The following is a 10,512-nucleotide window of genomic DNA, read 5'->3' on the forward strand; positions in this document are numbered from 1 at the left end:
TTATGAATTTTCTTAACAGCTTTTAGAACTTTAAAAATTTTCTCAAGAAGTCTATACTCAGCAACTTTCAAAATTCTCTCAACGCACCTGGAGAGATTTTGCTTGTTTGTTTAATATAGATTTCCGATCCCTATACAAGATACTGTGAATCAGGATCTCTGAGGGTGAAATTTAGAGATCTGAGCTTTCTAAAAATAAAAGAAAAAGAAAACAAACAAAACTAAGTAATTCTAGTGACTGTTTGGGTGTAATTGAATTGAGAAATTAAAGTCACTCTAGTGGTTCAAGAGGAGAGCTCCGGGACTTTCTCTATCAATCTCTCTCTCTCTCTCTTTCATTGAGCAAGCATTATTGAGAGACAACTACGTGCCAGACACTGAGCTGAGGTCTAGAGATATAAAAACTAAAATGTCACATTCCCTGCTCTAATAGAACTCACAATTTAAGTTCTATTCTGTTACATTTTTTCCAATACTTTGTAAAGATTAAGATGTGAATGTTGTAATCATCTAATTTACAAATTAAGTAAAAGTGGGAAGAATAGCCAATACAATCAATAGTTACAGTGATTGTTAATAAAACCAACAGTTCTGTGTTAAGTAGAGAAATATTACTGTGAAAAGACTTGATTTTAAGAAGATGTAATAATCACTATAATAAGGCATAACATGGCAATAAAATCAGAGTGAATTCAGAGAAGCGCACGATTTTGAATAGTTTCCCCAACTGATCAAAGTTATGAAGCTAAATATATTTGAGTTTTTATTTATTTAAAAATATCTTTTTTATTTATATTTGTCATAAACTAATATCCGTAGGATCAATATGAGACTCTGAAAAATATCTTTGCTTGTGAAACAAATTATGGACCCCAATGAACTTAAGGGCAAAGTAAGCTTATAGGGATCCCTATCTATTACATTCAATTTTGGTAGTTAAAAATTGGATCTATATGACAGTGGCAGTATAAAGTCTAACCAGAGTCAGCTAAGTGTAATTGTAAATCATGTAATATCCAAGAATGAGAAATACCACTAAAGATCACAAATGCTGAAAGCTTTTCTTTTACTCTTTTACTTACTTGAGTTATAATAGTCATGGTAGGGAGTACACTTGGAAAGAGGACTTTGGAATTAAACTCTCTACAATTTTCCTTTTGTAAATTCAGCTTGAACTTAGAGATTGTCAATACCTCATGTAGGGTGTATGCTTTGTGGCCAGCAATACTCTCACTTGACTATAGCTTCTGCCCAAAAGAACTACAACCACCAAGATATTTAACCCTCCACTAAAGATAAACAAACCAGTTAAAACTTAACAGAGAAAATAATTAACTTCTAATCTTAGTTAAAAAATAATAATTCTTCACATACAAGATATCTGGTTTGAATGTAATCCCCATGAAAAGATAAAATAGGTATATTGCTTACTAACTCAATTAAGCCCCTAGAATAGTGGATGATGAAAAAAGCAATGAGAGATTCTGATTTCACCTACAAAAATACTGGAAAATGATGATCAATAATCCCCATAAGAACTAATGTTGGTGTTGGGTGTCCTAGGTACCCAGCATTCTGCTACATTTAATGCTGAGAGGGCAGGCACAGCTCTGGGTCTCAGATCTACTTTTGAAGCTGGTTTGAATCCCAGGTTGTAAGTTTTCAGTTTGTGTTTCCCCAGCTGCAGCATAGCAAACATACTCATCTTTCAAAGGCCCCAAAGCACTGCCCATTGCTGTGCTACGAAGGTTTGTCCTTGATTTAAATCTGCCAGGTACCAAATACAGTAGTCTCCTCTTATCAAGGGTTTCACTTTCTGTGGTTTCAGTCACTCACAGTCAACCATGGTCTGAAAATTTTAGATGGAAAATTCCAGAAATAAACAATTCATAAATTTTAAATTGCAAGCCATTCTGATAGCATGATGAAATCTCACACCTTTCTGCTCCATCCCATCCAGGATATGAATAATCCTTTTGTGCAGTGCATCTACACTATATATCCTGCCTGTCCCCACCTGTAAGTCTCAGTAGCTATCTTGATTATCAGAGTGACTGTCTCAGTATTGCAGTGCTTGTGTTCAACTAACCTTTATTTTACTTAGTAACGGCGCTAAAGCACAGAAGTAGTGATGTTGACAATTCGGATTTACCAAAAAGAAGCCATAAAGGGCTTGCTTTAAGTGAAAAGGTGAAGAGTCTTAAGTAAAAAGGAAAGAAAAAAAATCATATGATGAGGTTGCTAAGATCTAAAATACCTTTTATTACAGTGTATCCTTACAATTGTTCTATTTTATTATATTATTGCTGATAATCTTTTACTGTGCCTAATTCGTATATTATACTTTATCATAGGTATGTGTGTATAGGAAAAAAATAGTATATATAGGAAACTATCCAGTTTTAGGTATCCACTGGTGGTCTTGTAACATAGCCCCACAGGCAAGGTGGGGCTATTGTAGTCAAATTCAGAATGTTCTAATGTTGTAAAGGTGGTGAGTTAAATTATTTATAAAGGCAGTAGGAAGGATAAAAGACAAAAGTAGTAAAAATAACTATAACTACAAGAATTTTTTAGGAATATACAAGACAAAAAGCTATAAATTTTGACATACAAACATAAAATGGGCATTAGGAGAAATATAAAGGATTAGAGTGAGTATAGCTTAAGTTGCTATCAACATAAAATAGACTGTTATAAACATGTGATGTTTTATGTAAGCCTTATGGCATCCACCAAGCAAAAAACTATAGTAGATACACAAAAGATAAAGAATCAAAGCATATCACTACAGAAAATCATCAAATCACAAAGGAAGAGAGCAAGAGAAAAAGAAAGGAGCAGAGGAACTACAAAACAGGTAGAAAATAATTAACAAAGTGACAATAAGCGAATATCTATTAGTAATTACTTTAATGTAAATGAACAAAATTATCCAATTAAAAGACAGTCAATGGCTGAATTGATAAAGAAAAAACAATACTCATCTATATGCTGCCTACAGGAGACTCCCTTCAGGTGTAAGGGCACACACAGACTGAAAGTGAAGGGATAGAAAAATATATTCTATCCAAATGGAAATCAAGAGAATGCTTGGGTAGCTATATTTATGTCAGATAAAATAGACTGTAAGACAACAGTTGAATAAAAAATAAAGAATGTCATTACATAATGATAAAGGAGTCAGTGCAACAAGAGGATATAGCAGCTAACATCACACTCCTTGGTAAAATGCCCAAAGCTTTTCTTCTGAGATCAGGAATAAGACAAGGATGCTGACTTTTGCCACTTTTATTCAACATAGTATTGGAAGTCTAGCCACAGCAATTAGGCAAGAAAAAGAAATCAAGAACATCCAAATTAGAACAGAAGATATAAAACTGTCACTATTTGTAGATGACATGATATTATATGTAGAAAATCCTAGAGACTCCCCCCAAAATTGTTAGAATTAATCAACAAATTCAGTAGGGTGACAGCATGCAAACTCAATATACAAAAGTCTGTTGTGCTTCTATATACTAATAGGAAACTACCACAGAGAGAATTTAAGAAAACAATTCCATTTACAATGGCAACAAAAATGTAAAACACCTTGGAATAAATTTAACAAAGGAGGTGAAAGACCTATACAGGAGATCCACCTTATCCATGGTTTCACTTTCCAAGGTTTCAGTTACCTGTGGTCAACTGCAGTCTGAAAATAATAAATAGAAAATTCCAGAAATCAATATTTCATAAGTTTTAAATTGCACACCATCCTGAGTGGTGTGATGAAATCTTACACCATCCCACTCCGTTCCACCTGGAGTGTCACCCATCCCTTTGTCCAGCATTACCATGCTGTACATGCTACCGGCCTATTAGTCATTTAGTAGTCATCTCAGTTATCAAATCAACTGTCATGGTATTGCAGGGCTCAAGTCTAAGTAACCGTAATTTTACTTAATAAAGCCCCCAAAGTGCAAGAGTGGTGATGCTGGCAATTCAGATGTGCCAAAGAGAAGTTATTGTTGTTAATCTCTTACTATACGTAATTTTAAACTAAATTTCATCATATACTTGTGTGATAAGAAAAAAACATAATATATATAGGGTTTGGTACTATCCAGAGTTTCAGGAATCCACTGAGTATCTTGGAATGCAACCCCCACAGATAAGGGGGCAGTACTGTACACTGAAAATTATAAGACATTAATGAAGGAAACTGAAAAAGACACAAAAATTTAGAAGAACTTTCCATGCTTTTGGATTGGAAGAACTAATATTGTTAAAATGACCATACTACCAGAGGAATCTACAGATTCAATGTCATCTCTACAAAAATTTCACTGACATTTCTTGGAGGAATAGAACAAATAATCCTAACATTTTTATGGAACCACCAAAGATCCCCAATAGCCAGAGCAATCTTGAGAAAGAATAACAAAGCCCGAGGCGTCATGCTTCCTGATTTCAGACTATATTCCAAAGCTATAGTAATCAAAACAGTATGGCATGGGCATAAGTACAAACACATAGATCAATGGAACAGAAGAGACAGCTCAGAAATAAACCCATGTATATATGGTTAATCAGTTAATGAAAAAGAAAGGAAAGAAGAATATCCAATGGAGAAAGGACAGTCTCTCCAATAAATGGTTTTGGGAAAATTGGACAGTGACGTGAATAAGAATGATACAGGACCACTATTTTACACCATACACAAAAACTAATTCAAAATGGATCAAAGAGTTGAACATAAGTCCTGAAACCACAAAACTCATTAAAAAAAACATAGGCAGTAATCTCCTTGACATTGGTCTTGGCGATGACTTTTTGGATTTGAAACCAAAGGCAAAGGCAACCTACTGAAAGGAAGAAAATATTTGCAAAGCATATATCCGCTAGAGGATTACTATCCAAAATGTATAAAGAACACGTGCAACCCAATAGCAAAAAAAGCAATCTTCTTAAAGAATGGGCAATGGGACTGAACAGATATTTTTCCAAAGAAGACATAGAAAAAGGCCAAGTACATGAAAATATGCTCAACACAGGTAATCATCAGGGAAATGAAAATCAAAATCACGAGATATTACTTCACATCTATTAGAATGGGTGTTATCAAAAAGACGAGAAATAAGAAGTGTTGCTGAAGGTACGGGGAAAAGGCAACCCTTGTGCATTGTTGGAAAAAGAAACAGAGTTTCCCTTTATCTCCATTGGTTTTCCAAGTGTTTAAGATTGTCACATATATGTGATTTATTTCTGTTGTTAGATTATGGGTTGGAAATGAGGGTGTGACTGATATTGCTAGAGCTTCAGAGTTTCATGTTCAACCATTTAAAAATTAAAAATAGGTGGAAAATTTGAAGACATAGAATATTTTCTAAATTGTTTTCTATATGGGAAGAACATACAACTGGAGAAAATAATTTTGTGTTATGTATTGTAGCTTGAATTATTTCCTCACCTTCAATATGTGTGAATATGATCTTATTTAGAAGTAGAATCTTCATTGATGTAATCAAGTTTAGATGAGATCAGTAGGGTAAGTCCTAATCCAATATGAATAGTATAGTTATAAAAAGAGGGAAATTTAGACACAGAGACACACAGGAAGAATAGCTTATGAAGACAGAGGCAGAGATTGGAATAATGCGTCTACAACCCAAAGAATGCCAAGGATTGCTGACCATCACTAGAAGCAAGGAGAAAAGTATGGAACAGATTGTTTCCTAGAGCTCTCAGAAGGAATCAACAATGCTGACACCTTGATTTCCGACTTCTAGCTTCCAGAACTGAGACAATACATTTTGGTTGTTTAAAGCCATCCAGTTTGTGGTATTTTGCTATGACAGTCTTGGGAAACTAATGTAATGTGTAGATTTTATTTTTATTGAGTCCTACTAACTATATTTAAATATTACAACAAATACATAAAGCAGTAATGATTGGATTATTTTAATTTATGGGCTGAAAGAAAGCGTCTGATAGATAATACTATAAACTCATGCAGAGTTCCTACCAAGCCTAATAAGGAGAGATGATGATTTTTTTTCCTTCTAAAAATAAAGAAGATGTTGAGGAACAATGGAAATATATGTTACAGAGAGTATTTTAGTTCTAGATAAAACAAAATTACTTTGGTAATCAAAATTATATTTGTTTTTATTCAAAATGTTAAATGATATGTCATTTAGAGACAATATTGCAATACATTTATTTAACAGAACTGACTTTGAAAAGCTTTAAATCATCGTTAGATGTGGGACTCTAGATTCCTTACTTTGAAGTAGTATTTACCGATTTTGGTCAAAGTGGGATCAAGGAAAAGCCAATATTGGAGTGTAATACTGAGGTGCTGTTATGGGCAAGGGGGCTCAATTAGCTAGTCTCTCATGAGGAGTGTGTATAACGTTTTTCCAAAACGGCTGCTTGAGTAACAGGAAGATGTAGCATTTGTACAGTCACCAATACCATTAGATATGGCTTAGTCAATCACAAGCACCTTCTGCACTGACTTGTAAATAGGTCAAGTAGACACATGGAGTTGAGGAGAAGCTTGCAGAGTGAAACTAAAAGATCGTGTTGCAGATTTGAACTGAACTGCTCTTAATGCAAGCTGAGTCTCAGCTTGCACAAAAGTAACTAATGTGTCTGCTGCTGAAATGAGAGGTAGCCTGGCAGAATGTGACATGGGAAACCAGAAGTATCTGGTACAATATTTAAGTGTGTATGCTCTGCCTTACCAGAGCTTATAGTCCATTGAAGAGAGAGAAACAAAAAGAGTAAGAATTCGAAGTATCATACAATTATACCAGTACTACAGGCTAAGAAAAACAGCTTGTTTCTCTGAGAGAGAATAGAGGGATGTCATGAATACTTTTATGGAGTTTCATAGATGAGTTTTCTGAGGAAATAATTTTGACGACTTATAACCTCTAGAGATGTATTTTTCTAAATCTGCTAAATTTTTCGCTGATAATTCTGAGGTACATTGGTAATAGTAAATAAACCAACAGGTTGGTTTAATTTAGAGAAATCATTTAACTCAGTTTAAAGTGGAAGAAATGTATTGACAGTAGAGTCTTCCTTGGCTCAGATTAATAGAGTCCATGATTGATTAATATCTTTCTCAGGCAAGCAGGACCAACCTACTTGCTATGCTCAGTTGGATATATGACTCAGTTTGACAGTTCCTAGAGGGCAGTACTAGACAGCTATGGCCCATTCACCTACCTTCCCTCCAGCTGAAGACCTGGACAGACTACAGTTTGGGAAACCAGGAGTCTATAAACAACACCATAGATAAAGTAGGCTGCATAAAATATATCTGACCAAATAATTTAATCAGCTCTTTATAAAAATAAATAAAATATTTCCTCTGGCTGCAACAGTACAGCTTATTGTATTTAACTTTGTAGTGTTCTCTTTCTCTTTTTGTACCAATTTTTTTTAAAATAAGATTAGCCTTGAGCTAACATCTGCCACCAATCCTCCTCTTTTTGGTGAGGAAGATTAGCCCTGAGCTAACATTTGTGCACATCTTCCTCTAATTTATACGTGGGATGCCTGCCACAGCGTGGCTTGACAAGCAGTGCGTGGGATCCGAAGAGGGAAAACCCAGGGCCACCAAAGCTGAACGTGTGAACTCAACCACTGTGCCATTGGGCCAGCCCCTCATTTTATCAATTTTGTTGAAGTATATTTTACATATAATAAAATTCACTCAGTATCTACATAGTAAAGAATTTTCTCAAAGCCAGCTTCGGTGAAATTATTTTCTTCTCAGGGTATAGGAAATCATGGTGGTGTAGATTGGGTTGTTTGGGTTCTAATTACCTCTCTACCATCAGACTTGCTATGCTGACCCATCAGATATCAAACATGCTTATCATTTTTTAACCCCCCTAGGCCCCATGCCCTAAAAAAAGAAAATTCTATCGAAAAGTCCTTAGATGTTGACAGGATTTAATGACTTAAGAAATCAGGTATTCACAAGGTATTACACCTATACTGGGGTTCCATACAGAAGGACCTCATGATTAATATTTTTAAACTTTTATATAGAAATAAGTCGAGATGTCACCAATCACTCTGCAGATGCTTGAAGAACTCACCCAACATAAACTTAAATGATATGAACAAAAGCATATGTAGCTAAGTGGAAAGATTAATGGATGAAGACACCATGAACTACATACAGTTTTCCTATAAATATTTTACAAGGAGAAATAATTAACAAGAAAATTACCAAGGACCTACTAGGTGGCAGGAACTCTACTACATCCTGGAGATATAACAATGAAATATATGTACGGGGGCTACCTTCATGGAGATTACAGTCCAGTGTAGATTTGAACAAAAAGCAGACAAATAAGAACTAGAACAATAAATGACAAAGCAGGGCATATATTGGATTGAGCATGATCACAGCACATGGATGATCCTTAACTCAGATTTTAGGTTTGATTAAGATTCTGAAGAAAGAGATAGAAGAAACACACCAGACAAATAAAGTATATGGAGGGATAGGAGACGAAAACGACTGTTCCAGGCCAGAGTTCTGCAAAACACTAGACATTGCAGTTATTATATTTCTGTGATTTTTGCTGCCTCTTGATTGGATAGAAGGAAGGAGATAGGTAATCACTATTGGAAGATGGGGTTTCATTAAGATTGAGAATTGTGTTTTTACCAATTGTGTGGAAGAAAAGAGGAGGAAGTGATGGTGATGGCATTACTGGGTCCATGTATCCAAGTCACCCTCAGTATTTCTTCCAATCTGTGTCTAAATGTTATTTTTGAGAGAAAATTCCTGAGAGAATAAACATTAAAAACGTGATGAAAAGAAGAAATAATGTCAATAGAATCCTACCAAATGAGGAAAAATGCTGGCACATGGACTAAAATGAAACATATACACTCATACAAGGTAATAGTTGATATCTTAGATTTAATAAATTATTCTCATATTATTTCTGGTCACTAAAATATTCTTCTCTCTAGCATTTTCTTCAGGGCAGTGTTAACATCTTTATTCCTCAGGCTGTAGATCACAGGGTTCAGCATGGGCACAACAATAGTATAAAACACGGAAGACACTTTTCCTTTGTCCATGGAGCTAACTGATGATGGCTGCAGGTACATGAATGCTAAAGAACCAAAAAAGACCACAACTGCCAACATGTGGGAGCTGCAAGTGCTAAAGGCTTTGGACTTTCCCTCAGTGGAGTGAATGCAGAGAATACTGGCAATGATGAAGATGTAGGAGCTAAGGATGATCAGGCTTGGGGTGAAGATGTTAAATGCACCAAAACATAGAATCAATAATTCGTTGACATAGGTACTAGAGCAGGAGAGCTTTAGGAGGGGAAGAAGGTCACAGAAATAATGGTTGATCACATCAAATCTGCAGAAATGAACCCTAAACATGCAGCTTGTATGAGCAAATGCACAAACCAGTCCTATAATATACACTCCTAAAATCAGGGAGAAACAACCCTGATGGGACATAATGACATTATAAAGCAAGGGGCGGCAAATGGCAACATAGCGGTCATATGCCATGGCAGCTAACATGTAACACTCTGAGACAGCAAAAATGAGGAAGAAATAGAGCTGAGTCATGCATTCAGGGTAGGAGATGATATTCTTCTCTGTCACAAAGTTCGCCAGCATTTTGGGGGTAATGACAGAGGACTGACAGAGATCAATGAAGGACAAGCTGCTGAGGAAGTAGTACATGGGGGTGTGCAGGTGAGAACTGAGCCCTATCAGTGCAATCATGCCCAGGTTCCCCACCACTGTGACCACATAGATTCCTACGAAGAGGATGAAGAGGGGCAGCTGGAGTTCTGGCTGTTTTGTTAGCCCAACGAGGACGAACTCAGTCACTGTGGATTGATTTCCTGCTGCCATTTTCCTCGGAGTTTCTGAAAGGGAGAGAGTTAGGTAGTTTTTTGAGACATTTCCTTGTTATTCTCCATTTGATAAAAAGTACCTCATATAGAAAATTAATCGTTTAGATATCCCCTTGGTTACTGTATAATAATTTTAACTCGATAAATTTATCAAAATAATAGTCATCTTAATTAAAAATTTTTACACTTTAATATCAAACGTATTAAATTATTTCATCTGAAAGTATTTCAGCCATATTGATGATCATTTTCTATTTTTTGAATGGCTGCTCCCTATTCTGAATATTTCCATTAACTTTATATCAATCTTGTCTAAAGTGAGGTTCATAGACTTAAGATCTTAGAGAAGCCATTGAAAATGAGAGATGCTGTCTAAGCAACAATGCGGAGAGAGTGAATCCTGTTCAAGCGTGGTATTCTTTTTTAACCAGCAGCTAATTTCTGCCAGGAGTAAAAAGAGGCCCATTATTGATAGGTCTTTGGAATTGTTTTTACAAAAATTAGAATATTTGAGTTTATACATAAAATCTTCGATTTTTAGCATTGTTATTGAAATAAAATGACAAAAAAAAATTTCACTGTGCAGATTTCCTAGGTGGATTGAC

At 35.3% G+C, this 10,512-nt stretch overlaps 1 protein-coding gene across 1 annotated transcript; it reads right to left on the reverse strand.

Annotated features, from left to right (window-relative positions):
- Window positions 1-8,972: 8,972 nt before the first annotated feature.
- LOC106836019 (olfactory receptor 8G1-like) lies at window positions 8,973-9,926 on the reverse strand. The gene has a single exon (XM_014848628.1). The coding sequence runs from the start codon at window positions 9,903-9,905 to the stop codon at window positions 8,973-8,975; it is 933 nt and encodes a 310-aa protein (XP_014704114.1). The 5' UTR covers window positions 9,906-9,926.
- Between the last annotated feature and the right edge of the window lie 586 nt (window positions 9,927-10,512).

Source organism: Equus asinus, chromosome 20 (assembly GCF_041296235.1).
Source record: "Equus asinus isolate D_3611 breed Donkey chromosome 20, EquAss-T2T_v2, whole genome shotgun sequence".
Taxonomy (NCBI): domain Eukaryota; kingdom Metazoa; phylum Chordata; class Mammalia; order Perissodactyla; family Equidae; genus Equus; species Equus asinus.

Bases quoted from the DNA above. Each gene is read 5' to 3' on its own strand.
- LOC106836019 (XM_014848628.1), bottom strand. From the start codon at position 9,905: ATGGCAGCAGGAAATCAATCCACAGTGACTGAGTTCGTCCTCGTTGGG.